General features: G+C 47.3%; 1 protein-coding gene across 9 annotated transcripts in view; it reads right to left on the bottom strand.

Moving 5' to 3' along the window:
- The window catches only part of USP28 (ubiquitin specific peptidase 28), a 110297-nt gene that overhangs the window by 75449 nt on the left and 19682 nt on the right, over positions 1-15166 (bottom strand). For all 9 annotated transcript variants that reach the window (XR_004536720.1, XR_004536721.1, XM_033917530.1 and 6 more), the window contains exon 2: positions 2570-2647. Coding sequence is in view for 6 of the 9 variants with exons in the window: in XM_033917525.1 (XP_033773416.1) it covers positions 2570-2647 (78 nt within the window). In the remaining 3 variants the exon portion in view is untranslated. The remainder of the gene's footprint in view (positions 1-2569; positions 2648-15166) is intronic.

Genomic DNA, 15166 nt, shown 5'->3' with positions numbered 1-15166 from the left:
AGAAACTTGAGAATGTAGATTTTAATGTACAAAATCTTGATAATCATTTGGTTTCAGTGGAAAAAAAAAAAGATTCCTAATTTGTAGCAATTTTCAACATCCACACTTAAAAATTCTCATTCTATCCTTCTGAGATTGGAGATGATGGAAAATTGCAAAGCTAGAAATCTGCATTTGATAATCTCTGAGATTCTTTTTAGAAAGTATCTCAGAGAGATATTGGGAATACAAAATGCTGAAGCTTTATTGATTTCTGCTCGATATTATATTCATCAAAAAAAATTGATGGTGGAACAGGGAGAAGACCAGCTTGAAACAACACAGGTTTCTTGAAGATTCACAAGATGTCATACAGGCTAGGTCTACCCTTTTAATTACATGTGTAAATGAATCTGATAGAGCATTATTTAAAAAATAAACAGGCAAAATTTTGTGGGGATAAAATTTTGATATTTCCCAATGTGGCCCACTGCACACAGCTCAGGAGAAAAGCCTTTTTGGGATAGGAGCCACTTTTTTCTTAAAATTCCCATGCACGTGTTTGATTTTTTTCGCTGGAGAAGTGGAGACTTAGAGGGCATATGATAGAGATTTACAAGATCACAAAGAGCATAGAGAAAGTGGAGAGGGACAGATTCTTTAAACTTTCAACAACTACAAGAACGAGAGGGCATTTGGAAAAATTAAAAGGGAACAGATTCAGAACCAATGCTAGGAAGTTCTTCTTCACCCAACGGGTGGTGGACACCTGGAACGCGCTTCCAGAGGGCGTGATAGGGCAGAGTACGGTATTGGAGTTCAAGAAGGAATTGGACAAGAAGGAAAAGGGGATAGAAGGGTATAGATAGAGGGCTACTATACAGGTCCTGGACCTGATGGGCCGCCGCATGAGCAGACTGCTGGGCATGATGGACCTTTGGTCTGACCCAGCAGAGGCAAGGCTTATGTTCTTATGATTCAATTCAGCTTGAACAGTTTCTAAAAGCCCATGAGAAATAGGGTTTGTGTTATTTTTCTGATTAGGTAAAAGGAGTTAACAATAGAATTTAATTATACCCATATAGCTAGGAATTTGATCCTATATTTTTTTCTTATATTTTGTTTGTGAATAAGAATGGGGCACTTTCCTCTCATTAATGTGGGCTAGATGGAATTTAATTTGTAATAATATAGTAACATAAGTAGACCTGTGAAGGTTTGTTTTCTTTACATCGTAAATGGTGAAGTATTTCCATTTTCCTTATTTTGTGTTAATACAAATGTCAATAAAGAAAAAAAGTACTCCAAAAAACTGGTAATATAGAAAATCAAACAAAAAATGTTCTCACAGTAGGAAATGGAACTAATTAACTTTGAAGTGGTTTTTTTTTTTACCGCATAGCCACAAGTTCAATGCGGTTAACAAAAGATTATGCTATGAATAAATACAAGAAATGATATGAAGTACAGAGGGATCTAACTGGTCAGAAATTTACCCCCTGTTTTACTAAGGTGCGCTAAGTGTTTTAGTATGCATTTAGCGCGTGCTAAATCTACACGCACACTAAACACAGCCATAGACTAACATGCAAGCGATAGCGTTTAGTGCTTGCTAATATTTAGTGTGCGCTAAAACGTTTAGCACACCTTAGTAAAAAAGAGCCCTTAGAGAAGAGAGGTTTTCAGCAATTTACTAAAATGTTCATAAGACGTAGATCTAAATCAGTGGTCTCAAACTCAAACCCTTTACAGGACCAGGTTTTGAATTTGTAGGTACTTGGAGGGCCTCAGAAAAAAATAGTTAATGTCTTATTAAAGAAATGACAATTTTGCATGAGGTAAAACTCTTTATAGTTTATAAATCTTTCCTTTTGGCTAAGTCTTAATAATAATATTGTAATTTATAGCTAAAGAGACATATAATAAAGAAACTGTTTTATTTCACTTTTGAGATTATGATAAACATACCGAGGGCCTCAAAATAGTACCCGGCGGGCCGCATATGGCCCCCGGGTTGCGAGTTTGAGACCACTGATCTAAATAGTAATAATCGGAAATCTTTACCACAGTAAGCAGCTTAATAGGAAAGACAATGCCCATGATATTTTGTTTTTTTAAGTGCTCTTTTTTCTGGTAATGTCAGCCAATAATATGATCCTGAGCTTAAGTATAGCATAGTTTTTCTAGACAGCTATGGCTGTTTTGTATGCTCTTTTGAGCCACATTTTCTTATCTATGTGGTGTTTCTGTGGCAGGAAATGTACCACTATATCTTTACTATTATCATACTAAATTTTTGAGAATTTATTTGTGATCCCCTTTCTAAAAGCATTGTTCAATCTTGCTCTAAGGCCCTTTTTATATTCATTGCATATTATGTGCCACAAGGCCCACAAAATAGACAAAGTAGACTAATACTGCCATTATCAAGTATCAAGAATTAGTATATAGGGGTTTAAGTCCTCTATATCCTTACTTCACCCCATTTTCCTCTTACCCCTCCTGTAAAATCTGACAAAACATCAGTTATATGATACAACACGGTGGACAGTGAGGCTTCCACTACCTTGAATTAAGGACATTTACTAACCTTTAGTGCTTCATGAAGGAAGGAAGCATCCTGGATACCAGTTATTTCTCTTAACTGATTCAGCACTATTTGACAATTCTGTTGAACAAGAAAGCACAGTTACTTACCGTAACAGGTGTTATCCAGGGACAGCAGGCATATATTCTCACATGTGGGTGACGTCATCTACGGAGCCCCAGCGCGGACAGCTTTTCAAGCAAACTTGATTGAAGTTTCAAGTTTGCACACTGCACCACGCATGTGCTAGCCTTCTTGCCCACTAGAGGGCGCATCCCCACCTCATGGTCCTCAGTTCCATATCATAGCAAAGAAGCCATCCCCGGGGAGGTGGGCGGGTTGTGAGAATATATGCCTGCTGTCCCTGGATAACACCTGTTACGGTAAGTAACTGTGCTTTATCCCAGGACAAGCAGGCATGATATTCTCACATGTGGGTGACCTCCAAGCCAACCAAAAAAGGGTAGGTGGGAGGATGGCAATTTATGAAAACAGGTTACGTAACACCGACTGGCCAAACCGGCCGTCGCTTCTGGACAAAGTGTCCAGACAGTAGTGGGAGGTGAACGTATGAACCGAAGACCAAGTGGCAGCTTTACAAATGTCCTCCATAGGTGTAGATCGGAGGAAAGCTACAGAAGCTGCCATCGCTCGGACTTTATGACCCGTAACACGACCCGCAAGCGGGAGACCAGCCTGAGCGTAGCAAAAAGAAATACAAGCAGCTAACCAGTTTGACAAGGTGCGCTTTGAAACCGGGTGTCCCAAACGATTAGGATCAAAGGACAAAAATAATTGAGGAACCTTCCGATAAGACTTGGAGCGTTGGAGATAAAAGGCCAACGCCCTCTTACAGTCAAGGGTATGAAGCGCCGCCTCACCAGGATGAGAATGGGGCTTCGGAAAAAACACCGGAAGGACAATAGACTGATTGAGGTGGAAATCAGACACAACTTTAGGTAAAAATTTTGGATGGGTGCGAAGAACCACCTTATCATGATGAAACACCGTGAAAGGAGGATCCGCCACCAAGGACTGTAGTTCACTGATCCGACGAGCAGACGTGAGTGCAATCAAAAAGACTACTTTCCAAGTAAGAAACTTAAGATGCGACTTGTCGATGGGCTCAAAGGGAGGCTTCATCAGTTGAGCCAAGACCACATTAAGATCCCACACCACCGGAGGAGGTTTCAGAGGAGGATGGATATTCACTAACCCCTTCATGAAACGAGTCACCAGAGGATGAAGAGAGAGAGAACGACCCTCAAGATGCCGATGGAATGCTGCAATGGCACTGAGATGCATCCGAATGGAAGTCGTTTTCAGGCCAGACTCAGACAAATGCAAAAGATACTCCAGAACCGAAGCCACAGGCACCGAATCCGGTTCCAGACGATTCAAAGAACACCAGGATGTAAACCTGGTCCATTTCTGAGCATAGCAAAGCCGAGTCGAGACCTTACGAGAGGCCTCTAAGATGTCCCTCACGGCCCGAGACACCGGAATCGAAGTCAGGGGGAGAGGAACCAAGCAGTCAGATGTAAAGACTGAAGATTGGGATGCAACAGCGAACCCCGACTCTGAGACAGCAGAGAGGGAAACACCGGCAGAAGCAGAGGTTCCCTGGTACTGAGTTGAAGAAGTAGGGAGAACCAGGGCTGCCTGGCCCAACGAGGCGCAATGAGGATCATGGAGGCTCCAGTCGATCTGAGATGAACCAACGTTCTCAAAATCAGCGGAAACGGCGGAAACGCATAAAGGAACTTCCCCTCCCAATCGAGAAGGAAGGCATCCGCCTCGAGACGATCCGGAGAGTAAATCCGAGAACAATAGAGGGGCAGTTTGTGGGTCTCCGGTGAGGCAAACAGATCCACCTGAGGAGTTCCCCAGCCGTCGAAGACCATGCGAAGGACCCGGGAATTCAGAGACCACTCGTGCGGCTGGAGGAGACGACTGAGCTTGTCCGCCAGCCGGTTTTGCTCTCCTTGAATGTAAACTGCCCGCAGGAATATGTTCTGCGACATCGCCCAGTCCCAAAGGCGGAGAGCCTCGTGACACAGAGGCCAAGAGCCCGTACCCCCCTGTTTGTTGACATAGTACATCGCTACCTGATTGTCCGTCCGCACGAGCACCACCTGGTCGTGCAGTAGGTGGACAAAAGCTCGCGCAGCTAGAAAAATGGCGCGAAGCTCCAGCACATTGATGTGACAACGACGGTCCTCGGCCGACCACAGAGCCTGCGTCCGTAGACCGTCCAGGTGAGCTCCCCACGCGTACTCGGAGGAGTCCGTCGTCAAGACCTTGGTGTGAGGAGGCACGAGAAACAGCAAACCCCTTGACAAATTGGAAGAGTCGGTCCACCAACGGAGCGATCGACGTAAAGAAGGGGTCACCGATATCCGTGAAGACACCGGATCGCGATCCTGTCGCCATTGCGACGCCAGAGTCCACTGCGCGAGCCTCAGGTGCAAGCGAGCGAAAGGCGTGACGTGAACCGTCGACGCCATGTGACCCAGCAAAACCATCATGTGCTGGGCCGACACCTCCCGCTGCCCCTGACAGTGGCGGCACCACCGAAGCAGGGTATCCCGCCGAAGAGGGGGGAGAAAAGCGCGGAGGCGAACCGTGTCCAGCACGGCTCCGATAAACTGGAGAGACTGTGCCGGGCACAATTGAGACTTGGGAAAGTTCACTTCGAACCCCAGGTCTTGTAGAAGATTGATAGTCTGTCGGGTCGCTAAGATAACCCCCTCCCTGGACGGGGCCTTGATTAGCCAATCGTCCAGGTAGGGAAAGACCTGCAGACCCCGCGTGCGCAGGGCCGCCGCCACCACTACCATACACTTGGTGAACACCCGAGGGGACGACGCCAGACCGAAAGAAAGAACCCGATACTGCAGGTGCAAATCCCACACTTGAAAGCGCAAGAACCTGCGGTAAGCGGGATGCACCGGAACATGGGTGTATGCTTCCTTCAAGTCCAGGGAGCACATCCAATCCCCCTCCTCCAACAGCGGATAGAGAACCGGAAGCGATAACATACGGAACTTCTCCAGGACCAGGAACTTGTTGAGCTTCCGCAGGTCCAAAATGGGGCGCAAGTCCCCGGTCTTTTTTGGGACCAAAAAGTAGCGGGAGTAAAACCCCCGCCCCCTCTGATCGGGAGGAACCACTTCTACCGCCCGGAGGGTCAACAAGGCCCTGGCTTCTTCCTGGAGAAGGACCAACTGGTTCCGATTGGGGGGGCAAGCCCCGGGTGGCAAGTCCGGAGGCTGACTGGAGAAGTTGAGCGAATAGCCCTCTGAGATCGTCCGGAGCACCCATGCGTCCGATGTGATCGCCGACCAGGCCCCGGCAAAGGACGTCAGCCGACCCCCGATGGGAAGGGGATGTTGTGATATCGCGGTGAGGGCCCGCCCCCAACCGCCTATCCCGTCAAAAGGACGGCGCGGCCTTGGCGGCCCCCTGCGCGGCAGGTTTAGAGGGGCCACCCCTACTCTGTTGGGGCTGTCGCCGTGGCGGCGGTCTGGAGAAGGCCGGCGTCGACTTTTGAGGGTACCTCCTCGGGGGCTGCCGGAAAGGACGCTGGGCAGGAGCCTTAGGCTTCGGCCGTACCAGAGAGGCCAGGGAGCGTTCCTGTTTGGACAGTCGCTCCGTCGCCGCATCCAAAGAATCATCAAATAACTCCACCCCAACGCAAGGCAAGTTTGCCAGGCGTTCCTGCAAATTTGACTCCATCTCGAGGGTGCGAAGCCACGCCAGCCGGCGCATGGCCACCGCACAGGCTGACACCCTCGAGGCGAGTTCAAACGCATCATAAACTGCGTGGAATAAATATAGGCGCAGCTGGGCCAGATTCGAACTAAAGGTGGCGAACCGGTCCCTATGCGACTCAGGCATCACCTCACGAAAAGAGGGGAGGTCCTTCACCATCGTACGGAGGAAGGAAGAGTACGAAAAAGCGTAGTTTAGGACCCTAGTAGCCATCAGAGAGTTCGCATAGAGACGGCGCCCAAATTTGTCTAAGGTCCGGCCCTCCCTACTCGGCGGGACCGTCGCCGAGACCCTGGAGGGCTGCGATTTCTTGACCGCCGATTCCACTAGGAGCGAAGTATGAGAAAGTTGGCCCTTCTCGAACCCCTTGATGGGGAGGGTGCGATACTTAGACTCCATTTTGGAGGGGACCACAGCGACCGTCAATGGAGCCTCAAGATTCCTCAGGAAGGTCTGACAGAGGACCTTGTTAATCGGAAGGCGCGGGGACTCCCTAGGGGGGGCAGGAAGATCCTGCTCCTCCAAAAACTCCTTGGTGTAAGTGGACCCCTCAGACAAGTCAACACCCAAAGCCGTCGCCATATCCTGCACAAATCTCGTAAAGGATGAGGGTTTTGCAGGAGGAGAAGGAGACCGAGACTTCCCGGCGGAGCCGAAGGGAGAAGCCTCGTGGGAGTATCTGGGCTCCCTACCTGACCCCGACCCCAACGAGGCACATTCCTGCGACCTCGACGGAGTCGGAGACCGTGTGCGCCTGAAGGAACCCTTCGGGGATCCCCCCGGGGTCCGAGGCACCGAAGCCCGACCCTTCGGCCCCGGCGAGGAAGCCCGGGAGCTCTCCCTGGCCGGAGACCGGAACAAAATGGGGTTATCGACCCGCAGGTCCCGCACCTGCAAGGCATCGGTCCCGGCCGGCGACGAGCGACCACGCCGCCGAGGCGAGGTCCGAGACCGCTTGGCCTTCCTCGGACGGCGCCTCGCCCGAGGCCTGCCCGAGGGCGATGAACCTCGCGAGGACCTCGAGGACGAAGACGAGATTCTTCGCACCCGGCGCACCTTGTCCTTTGGGCGCACGCTACGCTCCGGCGGATCCCGCGAAGCCGGGTCCGAGGGCACCACCGAGGTCGAGGCCGTGGGCGCCTCGGGAGCCGAAGCCCCGGTACCCGAGGCCGAGGTCGCCAACTGGGGGGCCACCGAGGCCGAAGCAGCCGAGGCCGAAGCATTCGCGGCCGAAGCCTGCTGCAGATGTTCAATGGCACCGGTGAGCTCCGAGGCGATTAACGCCCGGAGCAAGTCTTGAAACACGGGGATTGACATTCCCTGTGGCAAGACCTGCCGCTGCTCCTCAGAGGGCGACCTCGGTCTCGAGTATTCCCTCGGGGCGGCGGACGCAGGCATCTTGGGCTTAACAGAGGCGGACCCACCCGCCGACGAGCCCGAGGATGGCTTCTTGGACGATCCTGGAGCTGAGGAGGGAAGCGGAGACTTACCCGAGGCCTTGGTAGAGGCCAGCTGCTTCGAAGGCATCGAGGCCCGAGGCGAAGCCGAGGGTCCCGAGGCTGAGGTCGAGGCCGATGTCGAGGCCGAGGTCAAGGCCGGGGCCGAAGCCGAGGCCGAACTCGAGGCCTTCCCCGGAGGGGACTCGACCGAGAAAAGTTCTGCCATGCGGGCTTTGCGGCGTTTAAGTGCCCGCTTCTGGAAAGTGGCACACTTCTCGCAGGACGCTGTCGGGTGTTGGGGCCCCAAACACCGCAAGCAGCACCCGTGCGGATCAGTAATAGAGAGAAGCCGTTCACAGCGCCCGCACTTTTTAAAGCCCGTTACGGGCCGGGACATGGGCCCAAAAGAGAGCCGGGAACAAGCGAGGTTCCTTGGCCACGGCTACCGGGAGCCCCCGGAAGCTACGAACGAAAAATTTTTTTTTTTTTTTTTTTTTTAAAAAGAAAGAAAATAAAGGAAGAAGAAGACAAAAAAACGCAGCGACCGCGCAAAATCCCTACACAGCCGCGGCGACAGAAGGCACAATTTAGCACAAATTCTCCACAGGGCTTCTGGCTCCGCGGATGAAAATGAACTGAGGACCACGAGGTGGGGATGCGCCCTCTAGTGGGCAAGAAGGCTAGCACATGCGTGGTGCAGTGTGCAAACTTGAAACTTCAATCAAGTTTGCTTGAAAAGCTGTCCGCGCTGGGGCTCCGTAGATGACGTCACCCACATGTGAGAATATCATGCCTGCTTGTCCTGGGATAAAATGCAAAATCAGAAATGATGGACAAGGAAGAAAGCACGTGGCATTCCCAGACACAAAAAGCTAATGAATACCACCAAGGCCATCTCTTCTGTCCATTTTCTCTACTTCTAGGAATAATGGCAGCTCTATTCTCACTTTTTCCTTGGCAAAGGACCACCAATGGTTTTTCAGTTTTGAGGCTGGATTTGCCACTCTAATGGAAGGCTATTCCATGCAGTCACCACCCTTTCTGCAAATAAACTCTTCCTTGGGTTATTCCCAAGGTCCACACTAGCCCTGTCTCATGAATGTGTTCTAATCCAGAACCTGTTATTTGCTGCCGTGTTAGAGACAGCCTCTATGTACTGGGATTCTGTTTTATATTGTCTTAACTCCATCAATAATTCTCCCAATTCATGTTGAGCAAAAAGGGCTAAAACCAACATCATTGATTGAAAAATGTGTGGTCATTGCTCCAATAATTCTAACCATTCAGGCCTTTCAGGGACTGTAAACCGTAAGGTTATCAGACAGCTTCGATTTTTAGGGATTGTCCTCAATTCCTTCCTCTTTGTCAAGCTTCTCTCTGATTTTGAAATTGTGGACACAAGTGCCATATTGAAGTTTGACATGTCTAGTATTTCTCCTGTCTGCCCCCCCCCCCTTTTGATTCTTCCTTCATGTCTCCTTCCTTTTGTCTCTGTGGCTCTGGTATCAGTATTAAAGAACAGCAATGCTCTAGAGCTTCCACTCAAGCGCACTGTGTATCTCTATGCGGTTGCCAAGGTGGGGAGATGTACCATACAGGTGCATCAGAGGGGGTGGGACTTGGCAGAAACTTTTAGTGTGTTTGAGCAGAAGCTGATGTTGAGTCACTGTTCTTTTTAAAGCTGGCACCGGAGCATATAGTAATGAGCTATGAAGAGAAGGATGGAAAGAGACAAAGATGCTAGACCAAAAGAAAAGGGTAGAGATGCTGGTCTGTAAAGGGGGAGGGAAAAGTAGAAGAGAGAGATCAAGTATGTCAGGAGGAAGACACTGAAAAGGATTAAGAGGTACCAATAAGAAGAATGGAAGAAATATAGTAACATAACAAATGATGACAGATAAAGGGACCTGTGTGGTCCATCCAGTCTGCCCAATAGTCACACTCATTCTTGAGGCAATGTTGAAGCAACAAACCAGTAATTTATTTATTTAATTAATTTTCTATCCCATTCTCTCCAAAGAGGTCAGAACGGTTTACAAGTTAAACATATATAATATACAGTTTACTGATTGCAATTTGTCATAATTACAGTACAAGGTTTTCAATACAAGTTTCTATCCTAACTTGACACATACCAGGGATCCAATACTAATATACATAATATACAGTTTACAAGTTAAATTTGTCATAGTTACAGGGCTCCTTTTACAAAGTTGTGTTAGGGCCTTAACGTGTGGAATAGCACGCGCTAAATTGCCGCGTGCACTAGCCGCTATTGCCTCCTTTTAAGCAGGCAGTAATTTTTAGGCTAGCGCACACTAATCTTGTGCGTGCACTAAAAACGATAGCGTACCTTAGTAAAAGGAGCCCTTAGAGCAAGATTTTTCAATACAAGTTTTTATCCTAAAGTGATACATACCGTTAGTCTAGTACCAATATACATTTAATTGTAATCTATTGGTTGTGGGAATTATTAATTTTACTTGCTAAGTTTCAGTATGTCTTTCCCTCTCCAACCTCCCAAGATAGGTAAAGCCTATACTCAGAGGATATGAATGTGGTATAAAATACACATAATTGCTCCTGAGCCTGCCACATATGGGATGAAGACCATAGATGTCTGTCTGGCATCAGCTACACAGCCCCACATTGCCCCACTGCTGGAGTCACCATCAAAGCTAACTCTGATCCCTCCTGATCCATCTTGCCATATATGGGACACAGACCGCAGAAGTCTGTCCAGAACAGTCTTCACTTCCCCCCTGCTGGGCTTCCATCTAAGCACCACTCCTGTTCATCATAAATGAAGCTACAGTTTTTGATCTGTCGAGTTTTGTGTCGATACCATCCTCTTTTTATTTAGAGATCCTTTGTGTCTATCCCACACATTTTTTTGCCTATAAAACTTCTACAGGGAAGGCATTCCAGGCATCTACCACCCTCTCTGTGAAGAAGTATTTCCTGATGTTACTCCTGTCCACCATCCCACAACCTCATATTATGCACTAATAAAATATGATGAAGGAAGAAAAGTGGGGGGGGGAGGTGGGGGGAGGAAGAGAGAGAGAGGAGGCATGGGAAGAAGAATAGGAAGGAAGGAAGGAAAGGGGAAGGGTTAGAAAGCATTCATATAGAAAAAGAAAAGTATTCAAATATCCACCGGTGAAACAAAAAGACAAAGAAGAAACTGAAATGAAAGCAAAAAAACCCTAGAAAGAAAAGACACCACCAGAGAGAGAGAGAGAAGAGACAGAGGAATGCTGTGCAATAAAACCAAATCAGAACACCAAATGGCTGGATAGTTTTCTTGCTTGACAGATTAACTCATTTGCCCACCATCCATTCAATATGGTAGTACAGTATGGAGTCTAAAAAGAAAAAATGTCACTTAACCACAATGTGACTGGTCATTTAAAAAGTGCTTCTCTTTATCAAGAATTTACAAAAACTCAAAAAGTCACGAATAATAATAATTTATTTTGTCATTTTTTCTTGGGCAAATATACACAAATACTTTAAAACTCAGGGTAAATAATGCATAAATTTTTCTTATGAATATGAAGAAATTCTGAGGGAGTAGAGCAATTCACAGACTTAAAACAGACTTGCAACATGTCCCTGTGCTGCCCTACTCCAAGAAAATTCCTTTTTCTCTACTATTAGTTTCTGTGGCCTCTTTGTCTTAGCTTCGTAGAAGTCAATGAAAATGTCTGCAAATACTCAAAGATGACAGGTCCCATCATTAATTACCATGTTGTTATCACAGTACGGAAGTTTACCCTGTCTCTAGCCAGGTTACACTGTCTTAAATTCTCTTCAAAGCTGGTACTGTATTTTAGTGAGGTAGAAGGGTCCTCATTCCTCAAATCTTACAAATACTTTGCTATAATAAAAACCTCTAGGCCATAAAACTGATCTCTCCTGGCCCTTTTTGGATCTCAGGTCCACAGTACCATTTTTTTTTAATCACTCACACTATACCCAACAACAGGATGAGGCCTCTAAAAAGTCTATAAGGAGTTAAAGAGCTAAAGTGGGATTTGAACCTGGGTCCGTTGGTTTACAGGGCACTGTATTATTAAGCGGCTACTCAGATTTTCTGTCCATGCACAGCATAATGGACGATGCCAGAATGAAACCTAAAAGATGACTGAACTTATGCAGCTAAAAGAAAGCTGATATGTAGAAGTTGAATAATACAGCAAGACTTTGGGCTAGATTCACTAAGCCCACTGATCAGGTCCTGACCACTTAGCGACCCCGTCCTGATTTACTAACCTTCCTCCAGAGTATCTCCGCACCCGATCCGCGCATGCAAATGAAGGGAAACGGCATGCAAAGTAGGAAGGGCCTTGATTCACTTAACAACTGACTGGGCTGGTCGATCAAAAATAGAAGCAACTGCTGAGGACCAGTTGCTCACATCCTTTCCTGCTCTCTGCCGCCCTGCCTGCCTCTCTGTTCAAGCAGCACACGTCTCACACGTCTCCAAACATATGGCAGGACAGTTTGTACAGATGCTCTTGAAGCAAAAACAGAGGGAAGTGAGCGCAACACCACGTGTAATGATACCTGGGGACTCCTGCAGTAGAGGGCAGCGTTAACCTTTGTGTGAGCCCATGGTTTTTTTTAACCCGCGGGTTTAAAGCAGAGCTGCACTACGGTCTGTTCCAGAACATGCCGCAGTGCAGTCCTGCTTTAAACCCGCGGGTTCGCGAGTCACCGGAGAGTTTTTGAATGACGGAATGACTAGAGACAGGGGAGCGGCAGTGGTTTGCTGCGCTAGCCTCGAGGAGGGAGTGCGCGGACGTCCTGAAGCCATGTCTGTTTTCTCCAGCTCATCCTTGCACAGAGAGCATGCGCAGACCATCAACAGGCAAAGAAGATGGTCTGCGCATGTGTCGGGATCGTTCTGCAATGATCCATGTTGTCGGTTTGGGGCGTGCCTCTGATCGCCCCCCATTTGCATGATGACGCATTGTGGATCACTCGGCCAGAAAGACTCGGCCACGGATCGGACAAGCAAAAGGAGGTTAGTGAATCTGGCCCTATGTAAGTAAATGCCATAGGAAATAGACACCATAGGCAGCCCATGCAGATGATACTCACACGGATCTCTGTGATGTGAGCTATAAGCCTACAGCAGGACAACACAGTCCTGTAGCAATTAGCCAAAGGCAGTGAAACAAACAAAACATCGAAACCCCAACCTAGGAGTTCAACTGAAAGCCCTAAGAATGAAGGTTGAACCAGGTCGTGGATGTGCAAGACCGGAGGGTTAGGACTTCGATGGGAAGATAGGACTCAATGGGAAACTAAGGTGGCAAGGGGGCCCCTTCTGGTGACTCAGACAGGCCGTGACCTGTTCGGGCCGCCGCGGGAGCGGACTGCTGGGCGGGATGGACCTATGGTCTGACCCGGCGGAGGCACTGCTTATGTTCTTATGTTCTTATGTTAAGTTAGAACTAAATCAAAACAGTACAAAACTGGACCAAAGACTCCAGGAGAAAGGAACAGCTGCATTTGCACAACACGAAAGGGCATAGCATTAACTGTCACATTAAGGAGAGAATTAGTAAATGTAGTTGAGCACCAGGCAGAGAGAGAAAACATATATTGTAAAGCCAAAGAGTGTGAAAGTGGGGGGAACCATCAGATGAGACATTTCACTGAACTGTCAGCTACAAAGCTGGAATGAACTGGTTCAGAAAGAACATGTGCTCAAGAAAACACTTTTTTTAAATGTTAGAAATAAGCAGTTACCAAAAAAAAAAAAAAATTTTTTAATCAAAATCATGCTCACCACAGACTGAGAGGTGACTGACCCCTCAGCCAAAAAGAAAATAGCCAACACTCTGAAGGAGGGAAAAATAAAACCAGCACTCCTAAGGAGAAAAGAAACTAAAATATTGGAAAGGCAGCAGCAGCATAATTCTTTTGGTTACCAGCGATTAAAAAACAACACACTCACTTAAATTACAGACACGGAAGCTTCTTGGCCACCAGCCAAACAAGAAAAAATTTGGGACTTACACTCAGTGAAGTAAAACTAATTGCAGGAAAAGTAAATACATATTTGTTCTTCAGAAGACTACCATACACAGAAGTTCCAATAGACTTTTGCCTCATTTCACACTCCAAAGTTACCTCAGTGGTCAGGAGTGGTGGGGGTAGGGAGGGAAATGGCATCACCAGATGTTACCCAAGCTGGGGGATGAGGGACCCAGAAGCTCTGGGTGTCATTCAAGCTGAATGAGAAAATTCACATTATAACCTGAGCAAAGATGACCAGCATAACCCCTGCTCAACAGCTCCTGGCCTCCAATTCCAGACAAGCACCAAGTAGAGACAAGAGTAAAATACCTTTAAAAGGCAAAGCTCTTGGAACTGTTTTTTCTCTGTCTCCATCTGCTGGTAGATGGACATAACCCATTCATTTGCCATCTTGGACTGGGGATGGCAAATCTGATTGGCTGTGTGTGTCCTGAGGATGAAAGCTGCACAGGAATGGGGATTACCATGGGGAAGGAGTCCCACAGAAGTGTAGTCAAAATCTCTGGTGACTCAAGAATGAGGCTTGGAATGTACTGAGAAGGGCAACTGGCGCACTAGAATGAAGCTTGGAATATTTAGAAAGAGGCCACTGGAGTGCCAGAATGAAGTTTAGAATGCCCAGAGGGGCAGCTGAAACATCAGACTGAGGTTTGGAACACTCATTGGTTGAATACCAACCCCCCAAAACTGTAAGTGGGCTTTTGGGATTGGGAGAAAATAGAGGGCTGCAAGCAAGTAAAAACAGCATCAACTCCTGCAGGTACAGGTTGGGGGGGGGGGATAGCGGAAATTAATTGTGGGATGAGTGGGGATGGAATGGATCTTAGTGGGTACAGATTAGATTCTATTGAGGATGGACAGGGATAGGTGAATTTTCTGTCCCCATACGACTCTCTACTGAGGACTGGGTTGAAAAGTTAGAATCTGTGCTGAAATTATCGACTGCCTTAAAAACCACCTTACCCATATCCTATATTTCTTCCCTCTCCTCTCTTCCCATGTGCAGTATACATAGAAGTCTGCTTTAAAAATATTAAATAAAATCCCTTTCTTTTAACATGGAATAAGCGATGCAATATCGGATGCCTAAGCTGCGTTCAGGTTTTGTCTTCCAGAATTAAGGTTGGTATGGGCAATGGGTCACCCATTCAACAAGCATAACTTTGCAGACAAAAGAAATTTAGCATACAGCCATCAGCTTCCACTTCACAAGAAGGCACCATGCCCCAAATCTTTTTATATAAAGGTACAAGACCACCATATATGACCATTCTGTGCTTCAGCTCACCAAGGAAAAAATTAATTGCTTACATTATATACAGTATATGTATGA

Source organism: Geotrypetes seraphini, chromosome 13, assembly GCF_902459505.1.
Source record: "Geotrypetes seraphini chromosome 13, aGeoSer1.1, whole genome shotgun sequence".
NCBI lineage: Eukaryota > Metazoa > Chordata > Amphibia > Gymnophiona > Dermophiidae > Geotrypetes > Geotrypetes seraphini.
The sequence above is the reverse complement of the archived record's forward strand: the minus strand, read 5'-3'. Positions and strand labels throughout refer to the sequence as shown.